Source organism: Cyphellophora europaea (assembly GCF_000365145.1).
Source record: "Cyphellophora europaea CBS 101466 unplaced genomic scaffold supercont1.4, whole genome shotgun sequence".
NCBI lineage: Eukaryota > Fungi > Ascomycota > Eurotiomycetes > Chaetothyriales > Cyphellophoraceae > Cyphellophora > Cyphellophora europaea.
Window position 1 is genome coordinate 1,706,882 of NW_008481810.1, and position 25,043 is coordinate 1,731,924.

The 25,043-nt window shown below is 54.5% G+C and overlaps 9 protein-coding genes across 9 annotated transcripts; 6 read left to right on the forward strand and 3 right to left on the reverse strand.

Annotated features, from left to right (window-relative positions):
* On the forward strand, positions 1–1,170 carry HMPREF1541_04875 (uncharacterized protein; the record flags this gene model as incomplete). The annotated part of the gene is made up of 6 exons (XM_008719219.1): positions 1–79; positions 128–170; positions 214–352; positions 434–789; positions 837–1,101; positions 1,150–1,170. 6 exons carry the CDS (start codon positions 1–3, stop codon positions 1,168–1,170), a joined length of 903 nt encoding a protein of 300 aa, XP_008717441.1.
* Positions 1,171–1,617: 447 nt separating this feature from the next.
* Positions 1,618–3,497, forward strand: HMPREF1541_04876 (uncharacterized protein; the record flags this gene model as incomplete). Its single annotated transcript, XM_008719220.1, has 2 exons — positions 1,618–3,357; positions 3,408–3,497. 2 exons carry the CDS (start codon positions 1,618–1,620, stop codon positions 3,495–3,497), a joined length of 1,830 nt encoding a protein of 609 aa, XP_008717442.1.
* A 565-nt stretch (positions 3,498–4,062) lies between these two features.
* On the forward strand, positions 4,063–5,316 carry HMPREF1541_04877 (uncharacterized protein; the record flags this gene model as incomplete). The annotated part of the gene is made up of 5 exons (XM_008719221.1): positions 4,063–4,065; positions 4,173–4,211; positions 4,312–4,427; positions 4,487–4,517; positions 4,567–5,316. The coding sequence occupies 5 exons, from the start codon at positions 4,063–4,065 to the stop codon at positions 5,314–5,316; spliced, it is 939 nt and encodes a 312-aa protein (XP_008717443.1).
* Positions 5,317–6,604: 1,288 nt separating this feature from the next.
* On the forward strand, positions 6,605–12,387 carry HMPREF1541_04878 (uncharacterized protein; the record flags this gene model as incomplete). Its single annotated transcript, XM_008719222.1, has 2 exons — positions 6,605–11,949; positions 12,006–12,387. 2 exons carry the CDS (start codon positions 6,605–6,607, stop codon positions 12,385–12,387), a joined length of 5,727 nt encoding a protein of 1,908 aa, XP_008717444.1.
* Positions 12,388–13,123: 736 nt separating this feature from the next.
* Positions 13,124–14,467, reverse strand: HMPREF1541_04879 (uncharacterized protein; the record flags this gene model as incomplete). Its single annotated transcript, XM_008719223.1, has 1 exon — positions 13,124–14,467. The coding sequence occupies one exon, from the start codon at positions 14,465–14,467 to the stop codon at positions 13,124–13,126; it is 1,344 nt and encodes a 447-aa protein (XP_008717445.1).
* Positions 14,468–15,264: 797 nt separating this feature from the next.
* On the forward strand, positions 15,265–17,100 carry HMPREF1541_04880 (uncharacterized protein; the record flags this gene model as incomplete). Its single annotated transcript, XM_008719224.1, has 1 exon — positions 15,265–17,100. The coding sequence occupies one exon, from the start codon at positions 15,265–15,267 to the stop codon at positions 17,098–17,100; it is 1,836 nt and encodes a 611-aa protein (XP_008717446.1).
* A 2,308-nt stretch (positions 17,101–19,408) lies between these two features.
* On the reverse strand, positions 19,409–20,410 carry HMPREF1541_04881 (pyrroline-5-carboxylate reductase; the record flags this gene model as incomplete). The annotated part of the gene is made up of 2 exons (XM_008719225.1): positions 19,409–20,280; positions 20,365–20,410. The coding sequence occupies 2 exons, from the start codon at positions 20,408–20,410 to the stop codon at positions 19,409–19,411; spliced, it is 918 nt and encodes a 305-aa protein (XP_008717447.1).
* Positions 20,411–21,380: 970 nt separating this feature from the next.
* Positions 21,381–22,405, reverse strand: HMPREF1541_04882 (uncharacterized protein; the record flags this gene model as incomplete). The annotated part of the gene is made up of 2 exons (XM_008719226.1): positions 21,381–22,040; positions 22,085–22,405. The coding sequence occupies 2 exons, from the start codon at positions 22,403–22,405 to the stop codon at positions 21,381–21,383; spliced, it is 981 nt and encodes a 326-aa protein (XP_008717448.1).
* A 1,668-nt stretch (positions 22,406–24,073) lies between these two features.
* HMPREF1541_04883 (uncharacterized protein) lies at positions 24,074–24,985 on the forward strand (the record flags this gene model as incomplete). Its single annotated transcript, XM_008719227.1, has 2 exons — positions 24,074–24,406; positions 24,611–24,985. 2 exons carry the CDS (start codon positions 24,074–24,076, stop codon positions 24,983–24,985), a joined length of 708 nt encoding a protein of 235 aa, XP_008717449.1.
* Positions 24,986–25,043: the final 58 nt, after the last annotated feature.

Genomic DNA, 25,043 nt, shown 5'->3' on the forward strand with positions numbered 1-25,043 from the left:
ATGGCTTCCGCAGGTGGTCCCGCAAGTATCATCACACAAGTTCAGCAGAGTCCTGGAGCCCCAATAAACTCGTTAGGAGGTAAGTCCACATAGCTCGACCACGAGTCGATAGCTCACTACGACGTAGCCGGCGATGTTGGTGCGGACGAGCAGATTACATTGGACCTCAGGTGCGTCAGTCTATCCGGAGCCGAGGACGATACTGACACAAAGCAGAGGCACCCGCTTCACACTATCGCGAGATGAGCTACTTACTCTACCCGAGTTTGTGCTACTGTCGCTTTTCCCCAACGGTCTTTTGCCTGACGGTCACATGAATACCTTCCATGAGGGCGACGTTTACCCTGTCGATGTATGTCTTAGCCACCCCAATATGCTTTCTGCTCTTGGCAATCCCAATGTCTATTTCGGAGATCTCACACTTTGCTCGCAGTATGATCCGGCATCGCTTCAGTATATGCTAGAGTTCTTTCGTGGAGTGGCTCAATCTATTCCCTCTTCGTCACCTTCGCCAACAGCTCCGCCCGAGACCGACCCCATATCCATCGAACCTCTACAAGGCTCAGCTCGCGACATGCTCCAGGACCGTGCCGGTATAATCGTGCTGCGGGAAGACCTGGACTTCTACGTGATTCCTCCCAAGCAAGACATCGACCAAACCGAAATGATTGAAGTGAAGAGGGCTGCCGCGAACTCTCTGCTTAGACAGGATGGCATCTTTTCTGGCTTGAAGCGAAGCGAAGAAAACGGCACCACAGAGCAGCATCTGATCGAAATGCTTACAGCAGGGTATGTCTCCAGTTCGTGCGAAGAATCCAACACTAATCTACATATAGCGGTTTCGATCACGACGATCGCTGGGGCCATCGAGCTGGCGAGCCTAACAAGGCTGTCATCTGCAGCTTGGCCCTGGCTCGACTACGCACAGACATCAAGGGCGATATGGCTAACAACAACGTTGTTGGCATGGCTCAGAAGCTGCTACTTTTCTGGCGCAAGCCTGCTCGTAGGTGTTGGTGGGAGGGTATCGAATTGACGGATGTAGAAGGTGTCGAGGGTAAGGTCAAGGTCTGGATCCGGAGAGTATGGACGCTTGAAATGGTGAGTTCGGCTCTTGCCCCTTGTGGTCACTGTACTAACCCGTCCCAGAGCGTTATTGGCTTGCGGTAGTGTTTGTGTTCTCTTCATGCTTCCGCGTCTACATTTGAGCGAGTTCTACGTGTCTGGGCGTTGACCAACGGTGGCTCTTCTGGCAAATGGGAGAGAGAGCTGTCCATCACACAGGCTAGGGGCCTAAGCTGTACCAAACAGACTTGTCAGATATGTGTACTGAAAATAGGAGTGGACACGGGATGCCTGAATATGATACCGTTTTCCTGTGATCATGCTGCTGGTAGCTGTAGAGCAGCTTGGAATGCACCATGCAGCCGGGCTCGTCGAAAAGGCTTGGCATTCTGCGGAGGAGAACGTCGAAGTCAGTCGCGCTCCTGCGACTTTCAACGCGACTTTTGGTGCAGACAAACCCGTTTCGCATTCTACGTCAAACAATTTCATCGCATCGCATCGCAATTCCAGGACAGCACACTCCTTGCGATGAGATAAGTTTCGCGATCCATCATGGCGCCTGCGCAGTCATTTGTGTCGTCGTATGCCCCTCGACTGCGGCAGTATGCCAATACTCTGATACAGCCTGTCGCGCAGACACAAAGTTTAGCACAGGGCGGTAGAACAACCAAGCGTGGCACGACCATAATCAATTACGCCGATGATGCCTATGATGACGATGATTTCGATGATAGTGAGGGTCCACGGCGGCCAACGGGCCTGCGATCCATACGAAGGGAGGATCTTGAGAAGAAAGAACCGCAGGCCGAGAAATTCGGCAAAGAGATCTCTGCGCCTGTCGATTTGCAGCCTATACAACGCGACTGGATGACCAGACGAGTGGTTAAGCCTGCAACCGACAGAGAGGCGCATATTCAGGCCCAGCTGCCGACTACCTTGATCCCCATACGCATCGATCTTGACATCCAGTCATGGGTACCAGATGCACCATATACGCTCCCTCAAACACAGTATCCCAACAACTACAATTTCGCGCTGCCCATGTACAAGAGACCCGAGCAAGTGCCCAGTTACAAGATCCGTGATATCTTCCTCTGGAATCTGCATGAGAACCTCATCACGCCCGAAGAGTTTGCTATTACGTTTGTCAAAGAGCTCGACTTGAATGTTCCGGAGCAGAAGAAGTACATCGATGAGGTGGCGAAACAGATCCGGGGACAGTTGGAAGACTACGCCGGTATCGCGCTGCATCCGCTCTTCTTCACCCAGCCCCTGATTCAGCAGGGTCTTCTCAATGGCGCGAATGGAGCGCCTAGCTTACAGGATGGGCGGATGCTCAACGGCGATTCGCAGGTTGGTACACCAAGAGCTCAGATTGGAGCGTCGATCTCAAGGCCAGCTTCAGCAACACCCGCCACCAATACACCTGCTCCATCAACTCCTCAACCTGCTGCGCTCCCTGCTGGTGCGCTGGTAGAAGCATCTGCATCACTGGTTCCGGCCGAGCAACAGAATATACCAGTGGAGACTGACCCCTCGTTAAACCCTGACGACACATATCGGTGCATTGTCACTCTGTCCATCTATCTTGCTTCGAAGCTTTACCAGGACAAGTTCGAATGGTCATTGCTCCATCCCCCGGGAGCCGCCGAAACTTTCGCCAGATTAACGTGCGCTGATATGGGGTTGGGTGGTGAGTGGGTGCTCGCCATTACGCACGCCATTTACGAGGCTGTGCTCAGACTCAAGAAAGAAGCGTGCGAAGGTGCTATGATTTTGGCAGGCGAGATTGACAACCAGGCCGTTCGAATGGAGGAGGGCGCCGGCTGGCGGTACGATATTGATGACTTTGGGGCGGAATGGGAACCAAAGTTTGAAGAGCTCACCAAAGAAGAGATTGAGAAGAAGGAAGGCGATAGAGAGCGTCAGTTGCGCAGGCTACGAAGAGACGCAGCCAAGCTCACATCCAACGCTGGCATGTTGCCTACAGCACGAGAGCAAGAAGCGCAGCTTCGAGGCAGCTATTTCGATATGCCTGGCCTGGGCAACATAGGCGGCGACGAGACACCTCTCTTCGGTAGGGGCGAACGAGCCAAGAAGAAGAGGAGATTCCGGTCGCTGAGTCCGCTGGCTAAAGCCGGTACCCCCGACGTATCTAATTCAGCTGGGGCGGCCTGGGGCGGCGAGAACAGCAAGTTGACTGAGGACGAGAAGCGCACCTGGCGTTGTCGACACTGCTGGATCCCTGCTGGTGCTGTATGGGCCGTCAGAGACGGCCCGCTTGGGCCTAGGGTGAGTTTCCTCTTCCACAATGCCTTCTCCTCCAAGCTAACCTGCGACAGACCCTCTGTAACAACTGTGGCTTGCTCTATGAGCGCGACAAAAAGCTGCCGATTTGGTCCAGAGATCTACACAAGGGCCTCGGCAGGTAGCATTCGTTGGCACCCCGTTAGTAGTTCTTGCCTGTCAGTGGTATCCTTTGGGCATTGCATTTTGGTGTGATAGAACTTATGGGCCGAGAGCTCTGAAGAGCTGTTATTGAGAGGATTTTGCAAGAGATCTGCAGTGATCCCTGAAGCCCCGATGTTCTCGAATCTTAGGTAGCACGGCGTTCCGAGATGACATCTGGGCTGAGATGTGCCGGACATTGAAAACGTAGGGATGCCTGTCGGGGGATGTACAACACCTGGGTGAGGCGACGTGCAGACATTGAGCGAGGCTCAAGCCATCAACAACTATGGATTTCTCAATTTGCTCTTGTGCCACTGCCTCTTCCTCAAGAAGCCTTCTTCTCACATGCGCAGATTGCCCTAACCCTAGCGTCTTGGCGGCTGCGGCGAGGGCAACCGCGACTTTCGGTGCGCATGGGATCAAGCCAGATATACTCCGTTACAGCCACCTTGCTCCCGTCTCAGTGGTTGTGAACACAGACTGAGTACAGGCTTCAATTCATTGCGTCTATCACTCCGTACCCGGCTTCGCGTTTCGGCGATTACCATGGTGAGTCTTCGCCGGGCAGTCAACCCCCCACCCTCCAGAGTCGCGAACCTACGGCCACGAAGCCGTGTACAGGAGATGGGCAGAGAGCGACTGACACAGGTCTGCAGGCGCAAACTATCAAAGACTCCGGTCATGATGACATGATTGTAAGTGTGGCTCCGAGCATAACCCTTCTGGACTAGCCCAGCTCGTCGACACAGGACCGCCGATCGCGATGTGGGCTACTTTGCTAACACTACTTCCTAGCACGATGCAGTCCTCGACTACTACGGCCGGCGGCTGGCGACCTGTTCTAGCGACAAGACAATCAAGATCTTCGAGGTGGACGGTGACCAGCATCGGCTAACAGAAACATTGAAAGGGTGCGTTTGGAGCCATCATGAGATGGGAAGAGTGTTATACTGAACCTATTGCCTCACAGCCACGACGGAGCAGTGTGGTGCGTAAGCTGGGTATGTGTGTCCGTTCCAACTACTGTGGGCGTATCTGACGGGTTCGAAGGCACATCCCAAGTTCGGCACTCTGCTCGCATCCTCATCCTATGACGGCCGAGTACATATTTGGCGAGAATCCCCAGGTCAGACACCTTCGCAAGCACCGACATGGTCGCTCGTCTTCACCTCTACCATCCATACCGCCTCGGTCAATATGGTGGCATGGGCGCCACCGGAGGCTGGTTGTGTCCTCGCCTGTGCCAGCTCAGATGGTAATGTTTCAGTACTCGAGTTCCGTGACAATCAATGGGGTCACACCATATTCCAAGCGCACGGCGTTGGCGTCAATGCAGTCTCGTGGGCACCAAGCGGCGTTCCTGGAGCGACAATGAGGAAAGACGGTGGAGCTGCTGCACAACAAGGCCCCGTCAGACGGTTTACGACAGGAGGTAGCGACAATCAAGTCAAGCTCTGGGAGTACAGCAGCCAGACTCAGAACTACGAGAACGTTGGCACATTACCAAACGGCCACTCGGATTGGGTGAGAGACGTTGCATGGAGTCCTACTCTCCTCACCAAGAGCTACATCGCCAGTGCCAGCCAGGATAAGACGGTACGAATATGGACAAGCGTCAACCCTGCTGAGCCTTCGACTTGGACTCTTGGCAAAACTCTTCAGTTCGATGCGGTGCTCTGGAGGGTTAGCTGGAGTTTGAGTGGAAATATCCTGGCGGTGTCTGGTGGCGACAACAAGGTGACATTATGGAAAGAAGACCTGAAGGGCGAATGGGCGCAGGTCAAGGAAATCACAGAATAAATGGGGCCAGGGATGAAGCCGAGACGAAGAGGATCACGTGACGAGAACCTCGCGCTGCTTGGCAAGGCAACTCGCCCCTTTTTTCAGACGTCAGTCGAAAAGTTGAGAAGGTTTTTCAGCATGCAATACAACAACAATGAGCGATTGAACCTGGCAATGCTATTGGAGCATCCTATGTCCCTTTGCTGACTCGGGTACAGGACAACCATTCTTTTGTTGGTCTTTGTTGGACTAGACTAACTCGCTGCACCTATACACACTTGGCTTGCTCCTACCGTCCCAGACTTGTTTTACCGGCTTAGCATCAAACTGACCATGTTGGGAAGAAATATTACCTGATCGGCTCAGAACCACTACTCAGGGCGGTCCTACCTTCAAGATTTACTATGCCATCAGTCTCTGGTGAGTTCATCCCAGAATGTCATTCTCTCCTATGTTTATGGTATGGTTCTAAACTGATTGACTGGCGTACATTGTTTGGCTCGACGTTTACGTTTCTGTCAGACTTCTATAGCCTCCTGCAACCTGGTCTGACTGCTTCCTTGCACGCAGGATAACGTTCGACTCGGTGCCCCACCGGCAGCGGTCTTCGATTATGGTTCGGTATAGTTCTATAGCGATGTCTACTTTTACTCACCTGCCTAAGTTAGATGACTCTCGACCTCGAGGAAATTACCTGCAGCTGATACTTGGTTGACTGCCTTCTCATTCACAGGTGGTATGGCCCCGGGAAGGCAGCTTACCAGCGAGTCTTCGGCGCCTGACGTCTCTCTCTCATTCCAGCCTTTCTCTCGTCATTGTCTCCGTCTGCCTGTGACAAGCGCCTCACCTCAAAGCTTCCACCATATGTCACCTCCAGCCTTGTTTACCACGGCCCGACCAATGCCGCCTTGTTGCCTTCTTTGTTGCTAGCGTGACATGACACCGAAACAAAGATCTTCCTGCCCGGCAGACAACGGCTCTTGGCACTGTCGCGAAAGGAGGCACAGCCTCGCGTTTGTCTTCCTCTGCGGCCTCCGAGTGCGTGCTCTGATCTTTGCATCTCATCCCTTCTACCACACCTTTGTGATTACCTCGTTCCTGTCGAATCATCCTCCTGTTATTTGCAGACAGTGCTTTTACTCGTTACTTGTCCGCTTTCGACAACAGACAAGTTCGACGACGGGTCCTGTGGTGCTGCGCTTCCTGGACATATCTGTTGCAAGACACTTCTTCTCATAATCCAACTTTTCCTCTACCCGCACTACACATCACTAGCTCTCCTCAACTCCCTTGCACATACAGCAAGATGGAGCCAAAGATGATGCTGTTCCTCCTCCTCACCTTTATGGCGCTCATGCCCTCGACTTGCGCTTGGAAGCCTCAGCTGGGGGCTGCTTTGGTTGTCAGCGGCGGTATCTTTATTATGAAGACCAGCTTCATCAGTCGCCGAAACCAGCCTGCGACCTCCAATGAAGACCTTCGCGCTCCGGTTGCCTCTTATTGGGCTAATGACCTCGACCTCAACTCCCCCTCTTCCGCCAATTACCCAGCCGTCAATTCTCCGATGAACGATGCTTCAGTCATCGATTACTCTCAGCTTCAACCTTTTACTCCTGTCTCCTCAATCGAGTATCCTGTCTGCCGGCCACGCGTGTATATCCCAGACGAAGAGCTCCTCCTAGTCGATGAGGATGAAGAGTCTACCAACAACAAGAACACTGCATTCAGTCACCTCTCCACCATTCTAGTCCTCTCTCTTCATACGCTACGAGCCTGCATCGATAGGACTCTAGCCACCATAATCAAGCATGGGCTCAAATCGGTAGCCTCGGTCATCTTTCTTGTCGCCTTTCTCGCCGGACTGCAACGTTCTCTGCTCAAATGTGGACTACAGTTGAACGACTTCGGCCTTGTGCTCTTCTGTGTGACACAGGTCACCCTCAACTACGCCCGCACCATTACACGAGGCCTTCGTCCGTTCTATCTCAGTATGCTACAGCTCCCAGCTTGGGCCATTCCCATGATGGCGGGCGCGAGCAATGCACTCATGGTCTCTCTCACCTACTTTGCTCAAGTCATTAGCACACTGGTGGCCTCATGCTACAGTCGTGTGATGCCAGACATCCAGAACTGCCTCATGATCCTCCTCCTCGGAGTCATTGGCATTATTCTAGCTTCGGGATTCGTCATCATCGGAGTGGTAGGCAGTGTCTATATGGTCTTGACCTTTTGGTGTCAAGCTCTTCTCCGCCCCGGATGGGAGCTCTTCTGGTGGAACATCGATCGAGCCACCATCACCTGGGCTCGTTTCCGTGGCAGAGCGCCGACCCAGGAGCAGATCAATGAGCTAAAGAAATCCATGATGCAGGAATTCCAACAAGTCTTGCTGGCTAATGGTGCCGAAGTGGCTCGTCGTGCGTTCCGTGAGGATCTTGCGCAAGCGAAACTGTTTGGCGAAGGTACGATTGCTCCTGAAGCCCGCAATGCTCTGCACAAGACGTGGCGCAAGAATCGAGAAGCTGTGCGCCAAGCTGCTCCGGGCGTGGCTGAGGATCTGCTGGACGGCGACAACATCGAAGACCTCATGCTGCGGTTCATTGCGGTGAATGCCAATAAAGACCGGATTGCGCACAAGGAATACATCGATGCACGTTTTGAAGAGTACCGGCCCAGCCCTGTCATGATGCGCGCCATCACTCGCGAAGTTGTTGACGATGCTCAGCTGGGTGCCATGTCTGCCGACGCCTTCGAGAAACTCACCACCAACTTCGAGCAACTAGTCTGCGACCAAACCAAGCGCAGCTTCGACTCATTTAGGCCTAAGTACGACGGTGCCATTCAAGTTCGGACGCAGATTAGGAAGATGAGCAAAGAAATTATGACCATCAATGCCTCACTGAGGACTATGGAAAGCACTCGAGCTCAGAATTTCAGAGTAAATCAGCTCACCGAGGACAATGCGCAGATGCGCAAAGAAATGAATACGATGCAGCTAGCTCTGGCTCAAGTCCTTAGCCGACGAGAGAGCCGTAGCTCGGACATGCAAGGCGCGTCGACGGAACCTGCTAACGACCAAGTTCCTTCCAAGCAGCCTGAACACCCCGTTCAGACTCTCCCTTCCCAGCAACACGAACGCACCGTTGTGGCCCTCCCTCCTCAGCAAGCTGCGCATCGTGTGGAACAGCCATCGGCCATGGAGCGTCAGATCGACCGGACTGCTTCGAGACTGTGCACCAGACAGTCGACTCAGCGGACTAGCCTCCTTGATCCCGCGGAAGACGGTCTCAACCGGACTCAGAAGACTCGGCGATCTGCTATGGTCCCTCAGAAGCCTATGCAAGTTCCTCCTGCCGTACAAAAGCCTACCGCACTCCCACTCCTTCCGACAAAGCTTGCGGCTCCGCTAGAAGAGGTTCCAAAGCCCGAGCCAAGCATTAAGAAGACGCCCGCCACTGGGCCGACCTCTGAGGATACTAGTAAGCACACCCAGACGCATGTGCAATTCGCACTTGCATCTCAAGAGCCTGTCGGACTCCCGCCTCGTTCAGCCGACCGCGCGACTCTGGTTTCAGAACCTCCAAAGGCAGAGCCTGTTGTCAAGGTTGTTTCGAGCAAGGCCGAACCCTCGCAGGATTCTAGTAAGCAGACTCAAACTCCGATTGCGGATGCTCCAAAACCGGAGCCTGTACTTAAGGATGCTTCTCCCATGACCGAGGCCACCGAGACTGTAAACAGCGAAAGACATCAGGAAACTGTTGTCCTTCCATCTGTTCCAGCCAACATTCCAGCTCCGGTTTCAGGGACCTTGGAATCAGATCCTCTTGTCGCGCCTGTTTCGACCAACGACGATGTACCAAAGCAAGAGATGCTGCTGCCAGAGCCAGCTATCAAAGCTACGTTGATTGAATCACACGTCGAGCCTCTGGCTGAAGCCGTGACCGAAACTACCTCGATAGCAGTCAACGATGTGCCAAACACTACGACAGCCTCGCTCAGCATGGCTCAAGAAGTTCCAGATGTGGCACAGATCCACACCGCGGCGGTCTCTAGCCCATCCGAACTCGTTGATCCCGCCAACCTTGGATGGGAACCTGCGCAGATGCGCGGAGGCGTTCATAGCGGCGGAAACAAGAGACGCAGTGCCGCGAGCAAGCCTGCTCAGAGATACTCTCCTTACTCTCGGCCGAGCTTACCCAAGTCTCCGCAGCTGGATTCCGCCACGCCTCCTCCGGTCATTCTGCCCATGTCTGCCTCAGCTGCTCCATCCGAAGCTCCTGCGACTGCCTCGGTTTTGCCTTCTTCGCCTGGGTCGTCCACATCTTTCGGCCCTACGCCGCTCACGAAGTCTCCGGTTGGCTACACGCAGACTCCTAACCAGGATGATGGCCTAGGCTACCTATTCGAGTCAGACTCTGAGGACCCCCAGGAAGTGAAACTGGGCGGGACTGACGACAACGACTCATCGGAACCATTCACGCGCGAGCAGCCAAATGATGATGCTGACATGATGAACGGTGTAAATCAATCACCTCCTACAAGACCGTTCAGCCCTAGTGTCCTGGCTCGTCCTGCAGGCGCGAACGCGCCAATCGATTTCAACTTGCACAACGCTTCTTCACAGTCACAGCAAGCTCCGGCTCGTCCCAAAGGCGCGATTGCGCCGATCAATTCCAGTTTACAGAATAGTCCGACACAGTCGCATCAAGCGGCTGCGCCAAGTACTACTGGTGAAGCATTATATGGGAACTTCAGCGGTCTCAATCTTGGACTTCAGCCTCAACCCAAAGAGGAAGATGCAGACACTGATGTGAACATGCCTGATACGGGCACTTCTGTGACCATGGCCATTGTTTCAGAACCAAATGTCTTCGGATTTGGCACTGACTCGCAGCCAAATGTGGACACGAACATGGCGAACAATGACATGACATCAACCTCTCAGCCCATTACCGAGACGCCTGCTGAGTCGGCGAATGCGCCCATGACCAGCTTCGATCTGTCGTCTCTTGGTTCTACAATGCCTCCAATGGCTCCCTTTGATGAGAACCAAAACGCTGCTATGGAGGTCGAGCCAACATCAGCTCGTCAAGTTCCCAGCAATGTGCACCCACTGTTTGGCGGCAGTGGCTTCACCGGCGTAAGCACTCCAAAGCCACCTAGAGATCCTGCTCCTCCCACCGACGCTCATGATGTTGACATGAGCAACCCTCAGCCATTGGGCGACGGCCATCTTTTCGGCACCGTCCTACCATTGCAGCAGGCACAGCCATCAAGGACACCTCTTCTGTCGGCTCATGCGCAGCCCAAGAACGATGCTCGATCTCCGAGGATTCCAGTCTCTGTGAAGAGAGCGCTTCCGGGACCAAAATTGGTCACGAGAGAACAGCTTAAGGCAAAGGCTGATGCCAATGTTGTGTCGGTGGCCAAGAGTAAGGCTGAAGCTGAGGCCGAGCGCAAATTGCCTAAGGTCGCAATGGATCCGTCGACGGTTCTTACTGACGCCAGCTACGGTCCTCCTATCTCGGACAAGAGCCCCGAGAAGAAGCCAGAGAGCATCGCGAAGCCACAATCGAAGCCAGTCCCGAATTCAAAGCCGCCGGCCAAGAGTAGAAAACAGCTTCTGGCCGAAGTAGAGCAGAGACGTGCGCAAGACGACCGACTGAGAGCTCAAGAGAATGGCACTTCTACCGTCACACCTTCTGTTTTTTCCTCTCGAGCTCCTCTAGCGGCTACTGATGGCTGGGAAGCTTTCACCAAGGGTTCGTCGTCTTTGTCAGGGCTAGCCTATTCCGCGACTCCGTCCAAGAACATTGTGTCTGCTGGTGCTATGGCCGCGAAGCTGGCGAATGATCCGAATTCATTATTTGCCACTAAGCCGAGTCCAAGCGGCCTGCGCGGAGCTCTCGCCAATGTCCACGAGTCTGATTCGAGCCCTCGGAACACTGGCGCACCGCGGATCCCGGTCAAGCAACAACAGTCCGCCGCTCCCCTGCCTCGGTCCTTGCCGCCCGGATTTGTCTACGATCAACAGGGTCGACGAGTCCCTGCTAAGCAGCAAGGCGAAGTGTATCACGCTGCATATGCTGCGCCTCAGACTAGCAGCATTGGACCTGCCTATGGACCACAGGGAAGCGCTGGACAGCAAAAGACGGGCGGTGCAGAAATCAACTACACCATCTTCGCTGACATGTTGCGTGAGAACGCTGATGAGGAAGCTAAAGACGCCGTGCCACCATCAGCTCCGTTGGATGATGTTCAGCAGCTATCTCAGGAGCAGATTGCTGAACAGCAAGCTCGCCAGGCAAAGAAGCGACGCGCCTCGGATGAGCAAGAAGGTGGCCAGATTCCGCAGAAGGACCAGAAGGTCAGCAAGTCTGACGTTCCGCAGCGGGTTGATCGTCCGAGCGAGAAGGAAGAGCCTAAGGGCGAAGCTTTCGATGTAACTGACCCCCGCTACCTCGTCTTCAACCTGATGTATGCTTCCTGCTGGGCACAGACTAATCAGCCTCAACAGGAGAAGCCGCACGCTACTACCTCTGATGAGCAGCCACCGCCTGAGCCAATCGCTCCGAAGTCGCCGAGGAAGTACCGCGTGCCCAAGCTTCGAAAACCGCGAGTCAAGGGCGATGATAACAAGGAGATGTCACAATTGTTCGAAACCCTCTACTCCGACGACCAGTGAACGCTGCTGACCATATCTCTTACAGCTCAGATACTGCTTCAACGCCTCCAAATGCCGAGCAACTGCCTACACCTCCTCCTACCGCCACCTTCAGCTTGCCACAGAAGCGCCGGTCTCCATCACCGCCGACGGACTACGCCAATGCGCCGTCCGCGGTCAAGGTCGTTGACACGAGCACTTTAGATCTGACGCGGTCGACTGTTGTCGAGGGCAATGGGACAGAGGTCCCTCAGTCTGAGGAAACGACTGCTTCGGGGACGAACGAGCAAGCCGTTACGGAGCAGACTGAGACGGCTGCGCTGGAGGGCAAAGACACAGTCACTCCCGTGTCGAGCGAAGCCACTGCTGCTGATGACACCAACGGCACAAATGCTCCTAATTCCACGATCGAGAATGGGAGGAAATAGCTCAGATGAGGCCGCGAAGCGTGCCCAACAAGGTTGGAGTATTCAGCTCCACGCCCTTTACGCTGGAGAACCAGTTTGACATCGAGGATGACGAGGATTGGAGGGATAAGGATGATCCTGTGCGGAAGAGGAAGCGATATTGAGTTGGATTCAGGGGCATTGAGTTGGATTGGATGGGAAGGAAGGAAGGTAGGGGAGATTTGAGAGCACTAGCAGTAAAGGTCTGTATATCTTTTTGGGAGGAGGTGCTTTGATGGTGGCGAGATCGGGGACGCTACTCTAGCGCCTCTGTGTGGTGTGAGACTCGATTGAGGGGGGAAGGGGACCAAGGGAAGAATGTTCTGAACGATGGAAAGATGGAAAGATGGAACGATGAGACAAAAGAGAGAGAGAGAGAGAGAGAGAGAGCACTAGCACCTTTGGGTCTGTAACTCGACATGAACTTTTGGATCAGGATAGACTGATCTTGATACTGAGACAGCAAGGAGGAAAGCTGAAGTTCAGACAGAGGTGAACTTGTTATGTTGCTTTGGGCCTTTGTGTTGTATCAAAGATGACTAGCAGCTCAGTTCAATCAAGTTTCTGCGGACTATGAGGGACTGCTATTTTCTGCGCTGGTCTGCCAGATGACCAGACGCCGTTGCTGTCAGCTCTCCTCGATTCCATGTTCTACACTTGAATGGTATTCGGATCTCAAGAAAGTTCATAATTCGTACACGAGGTGCTTTTGCTTATTTCATATTTTGTACACGCCCACTTGACCGACTTGCTCTTTGAAGCTCTTGTCATGGAGTAGAAGCTTGCCCAGAATACCTCGCAGCGGGCCCTGCTCTTCTCTTCCACCTGCCCATACTTTGGGACCGGCGAGCGCGCCGACGAAGCCGTCGGGACCGGAAACGAAGACCTGGGTCGGTGGAGCTGAGGAGTTGCGATCTTGAGGCCACGATACTGGTGTTGAGGATGGTGTTTGTGGCGTTGACGCGGCCGAAGTTGAGAGGGGCGCAGGAGTGATGCGCTTAAATGTCTCTCGGATGCTGTCCTCAGTGATGAAGGTGGACTCTTCGTCCACAAAGTATGAGACCGAGACTTGTCCCGGGAAGCGAGTTTTGAACGCCTCGAGTTCCTGCACTATCAGGCCTTGATTGACCTTGCCGGGCGTGCGGCTGGGGCCAAACCAGCCCAGCCTGCCGGCCAATGATGCTGGCTTCAAGTCGCTGACGCCGCCCTCGCAGTCCTCGCGTCGGCGACACGCCCACAGAATGTGAATGGTCTTGGCGTTGGCGAGACCCTCCTCCGGGGCGGCAGGAGATCCTGGCGGGCGCAAAAGCAGGGAAGCGGCCTGCAACGCTGGCGCGATGCCAGTGCCGCCAGCCAAGAAGATCATCCTCTGGGTTCCTTCGGATATGGAGACTTCGACTTGCGGGCCTCTCATTTCGATCTGAGAATTCAGTGGCAAACGGTGCAACCAGCTAGAGACTTCACCATTGGGCTCGTGCCGTACTAAGAAGCGTAGACCCGTCTCATCTGAGGGCTGGTTCTCTGGTAAAGGCGTATATGCTCTGACCACTTGAATTTGTGGCTGCTTTAGCTCGAAGCTAGATAACCCCCGAGCTGCCAGATTATTGATGGCGCTTTGGGTGTCTTTTCCAAACATAGGGTTGAGGTGAAAGATGGATGCTGTCGAGGATACCCTTTCCTTCTTCATCAGCTTATAGCCACGGAACGTCGTCGGGCTGTCAATCTCCGAATTCAACACCTTTCTACGTCCAACAACAATCATGCCGTAAAGGCCCATCAGGGCTCCGCCTCCAAAGAGGAACCAAAGTCCGATGACACGCCACCTTGACCTACGTGGTTTCGAGACTGTCGCAGCAGCGTCCCCAAAGTATTCGTGGTGTTGCCGTTGCTGCCGAGACGCACGCTTACGCTGCATAAAGTCCTCACGCAGGCCCGGTGGTATTTTCGTCTTTCCTAGGTCGAAATCCAACTGAGCCCTTGCGTTTTCAAACTCGCCCGCATAATCGTGCTCAATGCTCTTCATCCAGGCATGATCGTGCGTTTGACGCGCCTCGGTGAGCATGTCATCTCGCTCCTTTGCGAGTTGTCTGAGGCGCTCTTCGAACCGTAACTTCGCTTGGGGGTTTTCCTGAGCGGACTTTGGAAACGGGGATGTCGAGGCCCATCGTGTAGTGAGCCGTGCAGTCTGAAGCGTCGATGTCCGAGGCTTGGAGATTAAGCGAAACGCGCAGCGGGCACATATCGACTGCATAAGGGCTGCGAGTAGATGAGCCCTTGAAGGGAGGAGAGGATGCCAGGCCTCGTAGCTGCAGGAAGAAATGCAAGACGTCAAGGAACCTGGACAAAAAGAAAGACGAACTGCGGCACGCGTCTGGGCTTGGCTGTCGGGAGAACTCCGGGCCTCATTCACTGCCTGAGAATTGAATCGTCGAGTAACCGTTGCCGCAGACTCAAATGCCACGTCATAGGCGTTTTAATCCAAGTAGCAATGGTGGAGAAGATTGAGCTATCTTGCTGCAGGGGATGTTTGAACAGGCTACCAGCTCATTACATTCGATCAATGTGATGGGCTCATTCTGCTGAAGAGCACCGCAAGCAATGCTCGATCCGGCGGCGGAGATAATCAGTTCCGATCTTATCCGCCAAGCCTCGTTTTAGGGGCAAGGCTGAACGCAGCAAAACGGCAATGACGCCCGCCGCAGCGCTGCTCCACCTCAGATTTCAGCATCAAGCCTAGTCTTCCCCAGGGTTCGAGAATAGGAGTTTGCGACAGACACGTACAGCTGGCACCCCGGGTCATATCTCTGCTCGACCGCAGTTCCAGCATGACACTACGATAGCAGCTCCCTCCTCTCCCCAATGTCGCGACTGGCCTTCACCGAATCCCAGCGAGGACCTGCACGCGACTCCCTCGAACTTGCCTCGCTTGCCGATTCCGATGAACACGACGATCTACCCTCAGAAACATCCTCTCCATCAGGTATCTCCTCGTCGCGTCGCCTCTCCCTAGAGGATGAAGATCCACTCGACAGCGCAAATCCGGCCGGTCGTGGCCGTTTGCGTGGCCGTTCCTATTCCGTCTCATCTGCGTTCGACTTCACTCCCGCCCTCTTCCCACTTTCTTCCACCAGCGGCGGATACACTGCGCTCGGCGCGCCAAGTCAAGTCTCGCTGACTCTTGAACGTGCCGGCGCCATCGAAAACCTAGAGAAGAACAAGACATTGACATACTTGAACGGCCTGTCGCTGGTGGTTGGACTAGTCATTGGGTCTGGCATCTTCTCCTCGCCCGCCCAGGTCAACTCTCACACTGGCTCGCCCGGCGCGGCACTAATAGTATGGGCTATATCGGGCGTTCTCACCTGGACGGGTGCGTCGTCATACGCTGAGCTGGGAGGAGCCATTCCCTTGAACGGCGGCGCCCAAGTCTACCTGGCCAAAATCTTCGGAGAGCTAACAGGTTTCCTCTTCACCTGGACCGCCATCCTTGTACTCAAGCCCGGCTCCGCTGCCATTATCGCCATCATCTTCGGCGAGTATGTCATCAGAGCAGCCATCGGCGCCGATGTAGAGGATGTCAACCCCTGGATCAACAAAGCCCCAGCCTTCCTGGCGCTCGCGGTTGTCACTTTCTTCAATTGCATCTCCACCCGTTTCGCCGCCCGCATCGGTGATCTTTTCATGTTCTTCAAGTTCATTGCGCTGATTGCTATCACTGTGGTTGGCATTATCGTTGCTGTTACCGGTCTGTCCTTTAATGGCCCAGCCAATACCGACTGGAAGACCAAGGGCTGGTTTGAGGGCACGTCGACCGACATCTCTAACTGGGCCGTTGCTATCTACGCTGGCCTGTGGGCCTTCGACGGCTGGGACAACACCAACTACGTGACTGGCGAATTCAAGAACGCAGCCAAGGATCTGCCGCGTGTGATCCACACGGGCATGCCTCTCGTCATCTTCTGCTATATCCTTGCCAACATCGCCTATGTATTCGTCCTCCCTCTGGCTACCATCAACAAATCAAACACGGTGGCTGTACAATTCGGCAATCAAGTCTTTGGTGGCATCGGTGCCTTGGTCCTCGCCCTCATTGTCTCTGGATCCTGCTTCGGCGCCCTCAATGCCACAACCTTCACCTCTGGCCGCCTGGTATACGCAGCAGGTCGTGAAGGCTACGTGCCCGCACTTTTCGGCAAAGTTGGCTTCGGCACCTCCACCGACCTAAGTGCACCGAACAAGTTTCGCAAGCGGTCCTGGTTTACCAAGAAGATAAGCAAGATCTTTGGGGATGACGCCGGATTTGGATATACGCCCATTAACGCTATGATCCTCAACTCGCTGCTCACCGCGGTCTACGTTGCCGTTGGTGAATTTCAGACCCTCATCACCTTCTACGGCGTTGCCGGCTACACATTCTATTTCCTGACCGTGCTTGGATTAATCGTGCTACGCATCCGCGAGCCAAACCTCGAACGGCCGTACAGGACGTGGATTACCACACCCATAATCTTCTGCTGCGTCAGCTTGTTTCTGGTCACGCGGGCGGTTATCAACCAGCCGCTGCAGACCTTGGTGGTCATAGCCTTTGTGGCGAGCGGCATCCCTGCATACTATTGGCGTGTGCGAGGACGGGATGGTCCAAAGGGCCAAAGAGACGGGGAGAGGAGGTTCTGGCGGCGATGGGGCCGGAGCTGACGAGAGACAACAAGTGGACGATTGTATATTTGCGCATGTCAGGCACAAACTGAAGCTAATGTTGATTGAAATATTAATGTAAATGATTCCAAACTTCCCTTGGCCTTCCCTGTCGTCATCGTTCATTTTGCGGCGCATCCTACTCTACCGCGCACTAAAGTAATCGGCCTAGCCATCTCAGCGTTGACCGACAGCCATTCCGCCAGGTAAGCGAGAGAAAATGCCTCTACGCCGTCACAGTTTTGTGTTCACCCTTAGGCTTACCATTCAGAGACCGTGTAAAGACAAGCACTAGTACCGCCGCCCGGAAGACCGTTCCCATGGCCACTAATCATGGGATCATTGTATGCACCAAAGGGCGGCGGACCTGCCTGTCGTTTCACCGTCGATATACTGCCACATGCGGGATTGTACCTGCATTGTAGCTACCGTGGTAGTCCTTTACCGGCATCGGCTATGGTAAGCAGTTAGATCAAGAGTGTCACAACATGCTTGTTGCTCTGTCTGAGTCTCATGCTCACTGCCTCGGTCTCGAGTGGTTCTGTCGATACAGGTCTGCCGTAGCTGGGCTTGCGCCAAGAGGCAGTGAATGTGAGCTTAATTCGAGGCTCCTTGATCTGAGATCTTGGTTGCTCGGGGAGGTGAAGCACTCGAAGCTGCGGACGAGGCAGGACAGATAGTAGATCTAGTCTATGCATACACTCAAGACTTGTTGGAGGTTTCATCTGTGCTCTACATGTCCATTAGGAGGCAGGTGATGAGCCGTGGCCAGTTGTGGAGGGCTTCGCTCATCTTAGTCTGTAACTTGTAACTTGAAGGAGTGATACGGATCGCCAGCAGACACGACAAGTCCTGCATCATGGCATAAGCTTATTTTGGAAATAATGATATCGTTTCGAACCACTTTGCTAGGCAACAGCACGAGGCAGCCGTGACTGCTGCATGCTTGGCATGCACGACTATTCCACAACCCGTTCAATAGGCCTGCCTTCTCTCTGTCAACACTTGCACTTCCTCATCCGTCCGTCTCCTGCGATCGACCGCCTCGCTTTCATTACAATCCTTCATCTTATGAGCCGAGATCCCCGCCATGCTCTGAACCTTAGCGAGCCGGAAGCACCACGACAACGAACCACAACTCGACGATTTCCAACCAGCACCTGCGGACCGACCTGACCAGAAAATACAGTTGCCATGTCTCTCCCAACCATGACACCATCCCTCGGCGCCGCGTTCTCATTTCTCAAGCTTCCTACCGAAGCTCGACTTCTCGTCTACAGCCACTGCACCTTCGACCCAACTCTCCATATCAGCTTTTGCTACAAAAAGGGCAACGACTACCGGGGACCCCTAGGTCCACCTATCATGCGTACTTGCAGACTCATTCGCGAAGAGTTGACTCCGATTTATGCCCAGGCAATTGATCATATCCAAGTTGATACCAACATCCCCTTGCAGATACCGTCAATCTACTTTGCCAGCGTCACCAAGGTGTCCCTTAAAGTTCGATGGGGGGCCTTGGATTGATGACCGCCTTGTACCAAATCTGAAAGAGCTGCTCATCGCAGTACCGATGAAATTTCAAGCCGCGACTGGCGCTAGCGAAGCAGGTCTCGAAACATCCGCAGTACTGATGGTCCTCGATGCTCTTGAGCTTGCTTCGACAAACCACTACAAGCAGCTGTGCAAGAGAATGGAAGCCTAGTCGTACAAACTACCCTTTCGAGTGCTGTTGGAACCGTGCTGCTTCTGTATAAGGCGATCCGATGGCAAGTACCTTGGCATGCGGCTTGGACTAGTGATCGACTGGGCCACACTAGATATCGTGGAGGGGAGTTGGCCCATGCTTTACGTCGACTGAGCGTCGTGAGACGTGCATGTCGATATTATCCATGGTTTCAGGGACAATCAGAGTCTACCCATCATAACAAAAACAAAAAAGCCGACGTCCAAAGCGGAGGTGGCCAGGGGAATCTGAGGGGATGAAGATAGGATAAGAGATCTTCGACACGGAGAGTGTGCTCCTACGAGACGCGCGCAGCATCAAACACCTAGGAGCCACAAAAGGGTGCATGGAGGGATACTCTATGGACCACGATGGGACACCGACAACCCGTATCTGACGTTTGCTCGAGATGGGCTCCGAGGGCGCGAGCTCACAGCTGGTGACTTGCCAATACTCTGACCTGGCTTGACGTAAGGCAGAAGGAATCCAAAAAGAATTTGTTGCCAAAAGCCACTTCATCCCGAAGCGTTCTAATCTATCGTCTCGTCCGATCCAATTGAAGCTTTCTACGCACTATCCTTCCTAATCCTGCACGGCCGCCATCCCCCTCGCATGCTCCGACGCCTTGATAAACGCATCCGCAAACGCGGCCCTCGCGCCCCTCCTCTCCAGCTCCAACAACGCCTGAATCGTCACCCCCCTAGGCGAGCTCGTCGCCTCCCGCAACTCCTCGGTCCCCACACCCCCATCAAGCAGCAACTTCGCCAACCCCAGCAGATTCAGCGCCGCGATCTCCCGCGCTTGCGCGCGCACGACACCCTGAGCCACCGCGCCGTCCAGCATGCCGTCGAGCGCGAGCGAGAGGATCGCCGGCGTCGCGGCCAGCGTGGCCGCTACGGGCATCATGGCTGCGGGTAGATAACGCACCGAGCCGATCTGCGAGAAGACCCATTGCGTGATGGACAGCTCCTCGTGGGGGAGGAGCAGGGTGGCGTCGTTGAGGACCGTCGTGCACTGCCGGATGCGGGCCGCGAGGTTCAGCGTCGCTTGCACGACGTGGCACGGGGGCGGGGCTTCGGGCTCGGGCTCGGGCTCGGGCTCGGCTGGGTCGGTCGACGTCGACTTGTAGAGCGCGTCGAGGATCTGGGACGGCGGGATGCCCGCGAGGACGCTGAGGACGAGCTTGCCGCGCACGGCGTCGCCCATGCCGGCCGCGCCGAGGACCTCCCGGAGCATGTACGGCTTGACGGCGAGGATGATGACGTCGGCGTCCTGCGCCGTGGCGACCAAGTCGCCTTTCCTGATGCTCAGTCTGTCCTGGTATGACGAGAACATGGACTGGAGCTTCTTGACGGACTGGTCTGAGCGCACGCAGGCCGAGAAGGATGAGATGGGTGCGTGGCCGTCAGCGGAGGCTTCGAGCAGGCCGCTGAGGATTGCACTGCCCATGGAGCCTGATTGTTGGGTCAGCATGTGTATAGAGGCAGGAAGAAAGGGCCTTCGTATCTTTCACCGTGAGGCCCCAGATCTTGACTCACCACATCCTATGAACGCCAGCTTTTTGCCTGAGCTGAGAGATCCCATGGCGTCGGTGGCCGTAGCAGTGACCTGCTATTGAGGATAGCACTCAAGAAAGTACCGGGTCGACAAGTATATGATCTGACATTGGTCTGGATTGGACCATCATCGTGCCTCTCTACTAACCAACAGCGCCCTTTGAGCACAAGACGTCGTGGGCCGCCGCTAATAGAGCTTGGCGTGATATATCTACAATATTCTCCGGTCGACCAATCGCACCCCATACCTACCCATCGGTTGTCTGGGCCAGGGTCATTTAGTAGAAATAGACGACCAGTGGCGGCATAGCGTGAAAGGAGTCCAGACGATGTACTAGAGTGGCGAGCATTTTGTGGCCCTACTTCTCTGCGATCTTGGGATTAGGCAGTCTCTCAGAGAGAAGCACATTTACTGACGGATATTGGATAGTGAAACCTCACTTCGTTCTACTTCGTACACCTTTTGCCGAATCACCGAGTCTTCACGGTGAGATCGCAAGAGCAAGAATCAATATAGCACAACAATGATAAGCCCATTCACTTTACGTACCCATTTCGTAACCCGTGCAGCGTTGCAATACCTTCTAAACCCGCTCAGGACTGACGCCAGGTCCTTCCTACTATTCCCAACAACTGAAACCTCAAGACTCGTCCTCACTTGTTGATCATTGACCTAAGTCGATTGCTCGCTGATCACAGACTACCTTGACACTGGTCTGTGCTGCTTCATCTAGTCCAGATTCATGGCCGCCCTTCCAGACCGCGCTGGAGACTTTGACCCCTTGAGACTTTTCACAATGCCTTCAACAAGATCTGGGTGCAGTGGATGAGGGTTGCCTGCCAGACCGGTCTCGGGATCTATCATGAGAGGAATAGAGTTCTACTCGTTCCCTGCTGTACCAGGGCGGCCTGCATAGCCTTGGGATTGGGGTCTTTGACCTGCCATGTACATCTACTAGTCATATCAGTATTTGTGTGCCTGTGAGAGACTTGTTCGCTCATACCTGCTGGCCACCGGCGAAGCCGCCTTGGGCATAAGGGTTGTACATATCTTGACCTGCAAACATCTGCGCGGGCTGGCCGTACTGGGTGGGATCCTGCTGACCGTCTCCACCCATATGAGGACCAGGATACATTGGCGCCGGGCCGCGGCCGTACTGCTGATCAGGAGGAGCCATGCCGCCGTGCTGCAACTGAGCGTAGTCGGGTGCGCCCAATTGCTGTTGGGGCTGATTGGGCTGCTGAGCCTGGGCAGTCTGTTGGCCTGGTTGCTGGCCGCCAGACGTGTTGGGCCGCTTAGCCTGACCACTGGACTCTTCCCTTGGCACAATGTCGATCAGGAAATCGAACATGTCAGACTTGGCAAGTGCTGCAGCGATGTCGGAGCGTTGAAGGGTTCGGCGTTTGTTGTCTTCAGCATGGATCCATGCTCGCATCGTAAGTTCGGTGATGAAAATATCGCAGCCTTTGGCGAACAGGATGGGAGCTTCGGCGGAAATCATCTTGACTTCGGGATCAGCCTTCATAACCTTCTTGATGCGAGCTAGGGGCAGCTGATGAATCTTGAAGTCATGCTGATCTGTCTCCAGGTGGTTGATGGTTTGTTGCCAGTAGGTAGCAAGGATATCTCGAGAGGCTCCAGTCAGGCCTTGATTGATCTGGACGAGTTAGTCTGAGTCAGCGCGAACAGTAGCATGCTTACATTTGACCAGAGACCTGAATAGAGCTCAGTATGGGGAATGTAGCCTTGCGCAGACAGCTGTGGATCAATATCGTGATTAGTAGAGCCCTTGTGGAGGTAGACAGCAAGAGAAGCGGAGGGGATGCATTCTGCGGCCGCGTGGGAGTTGATCACAGGTACTGTCGATTCGTCCTCAGCCTCGGGCTTGTCTTCAGCCCTGGTCGCGCAGTCGGAGAGAGTTTCTATCTTGACGCGATCGCTATTGCTGCCCAGGAGAAAGTTTTTCCATAAGCGTTGCGGCAGAGTTGGAACAGGCGGAGTGGCTGATTTGCGGGACGGCATAGCTAGACGTCGACTGGCTGCGATAGGACGTGGTCGTTCTCACAGTGGAGCTCCGTTGCGGTGTCGCGATGCAGAGCGAAGATCAAGATTGGTGTAGAGAGAAAACAAGCAGTGGCTCAGTGGGCACGCGAGGGAAAGGGCAGCTGAGGTGTGGATGACATCCAAGTGAGTCGCGGATGATAGAGCTACGTACCGCTGCGCTGGCGCCTGCGATAGATCCAAGTCAGTGCTGCGTTCTCTCTTGCGATAGATTCACGGTTTGCGACGTGTGTCTCGGGCAGATGCGCCCACACCAGACGCTCGCAGGACGACTTACCATAATGGCCGCCTTGACTAATATCATAAAGTGGCTGTTGGCGCGGCGGCTGCTGGCCGGCCTGCTGTTGCTGTTGGTCCATTATTTGCGACCAGTGTGCGAACTATGTGGAGGGGCACGGTGGCCGTCCCGAGGCGCGGGAGGCTGGTATAGGTGGTCGTGTTCGTGATGCGCTCGACGAGGAAACGCGGTCGCGTGGTACGGAGCGCTGGACAGGCCAGAATGGGGCGCAGAAGCTGGCGAAGACGAGCAGGAGAGCAGCGATACTAGAGTAATACAATGTGGGAACGAGATACTGGCGGTGTGGGAGGGGAAGAAGGAAGACAGGCGTGGGAGAGGCGTAGTTTGGATACGTTCTAGCGGAAGAAGCAAGCCAGGCGGGGTCTGCGTATCCTCTTTGCGCTGGAGATGGGGGGGCTGGCACCTGGATTTGCGGCTGTGACGCTCGGAATGATTGACCTTCTGCACATCAAAAACCAGGACAGAAATGCCTCTGGGTCATATAGGCTGAAGGATTACGGAGGCACTGCATTCATGCTACTGAAGTATTTCTAGCCCGGCCATGGATGTAAACAATGGCGTTGTAGACGCTCCAATAAGGCACGACCCAGAGGGGCTCCAGGGCCGCAGTGTCGTCTCTGGTTGGCGCCCAAGGTCCACGGGCGACGAGCTCATCCCACTGGCTCCGCGAGAAAAGAGCCTTCTTCGCCTCATTCGAGTGATAGGCCCATATACAGACCGGGCCCATGACCGCATCGACTGCTCGCCAGGTACCAAAGTGCTCCAACTCGCTGGCACGACAACAGACTCTTCGTGTTGCATGCAGCACGCATCAAATGACCACGCTGTCGGGACTCAAATCATATTGCCCCTGCTGATCGTGACGAGGTGACTGGACTTATACTTGTAAAACCGGCTTTGTCTTCAGGAGGCTTCAAGGACCTTTCATCGGTCAGCTCACCGCTACCAGTCTTTCCGAACCTGCCGTTGATGGATCGCAAGCAGCATTTGCGATCTCGACTGCCGTCGCCGCAGCCTCATTTTCAGGACCATCAAGGTCGAAGCGTGAGGTCGCGGAAGTATGCCTGCATGAACAGCTGCAACAACACGAGACTTTTGCTTCATCGGTTGGGCATCATTGCATATGTGCTGCAATGTGTGTGAGATGCGCTGGCAAGCGCCGCCATCGTTGATGACATGGTAGGTCTTCCAGAACCACCGTAGCGAGTGGGACTGCTCCGTATAACACGTGACACGATGCCAAGATCCGATCAGCGAAGATGCCCCGGTCATCCAGAGAAAAAAGTTCGAGGTTCCGTTTTACCACAAAACCGCGGTGTCTGTCTCTCGGAATGTCGCTGGACGTCATGGAGAGCAGCACGCTTTCCGAAGATCAGATTGATCAGTTGTTGCAGGAAGCAGAAGCCAGACTTCGATCGAAGACCGGAACGAGTGTGGCAACTCACTCTCAAGACGAGCTCACTCTCTCCCTCAACGAAGACAAGCCCGAGTTCGCGAAGCGCCAGCCCATCCCAAGCCTACAACATGGGCTTGACAAGACCTCCTACATCCAGGACCACGGAGGTGTTGCTCAGATTAGGCCCGAGCTCTTAGCTTCGACAGATCAACAGAAATTGGCAGATCAGCTGCGGCCCGTCGATATCAAGGGCAAGTCCAAGAAAGAGGTGAGTCTGTCGCAAAACCGCATCTGTTTGCATGAGGAAATCTATCCCAATCTTTCTCGACGCAGATCAGCATCTCATTCTGACATGCCCTGCCCCCATGAGAGCCTTTCAATCTTGAAATTCATAGTTACTCTGACTTGCACCGCCATTTCTCACCCGTTCTTCAACGCTATACGCGCATCGCAGCTGACCCAGCTTCTCCAGGATGGCCCCGTCGATGCTGGCAAAGAGTGGTTCAATATGCCTCTAACCACTGTGACGCCAGCTCTCAAACGCGACCTCCAGCTCATTCAAATGCGCTCTGTGCTTGATCCCCACCGACACTACAAGAAAATGAACTCAAAGAAGCCCAAGATTCCACAGTTCTCGCAGACCGGTACCATTGTTGAAGGCCCTACCGAGTTCTACTCCTCCCGCATCAACAAGAAGGACCGCGCAAAGAACTTTGTCGAGGAGGCTATGGCCACAGAGCGGGACTCTGGTCGTTTCAAGAGGAAGTATGCGGAGATCCAAGCGGTCAAGACAAGTGGGAAGAAAGCTCACTACAAGAAGCTGATGGCAAAACGGAAGAAGAGCTGAAAGCATTCACTGTGGTACAATGACTTACCTTACAGGCCTCACTACGAGCCATCCATGT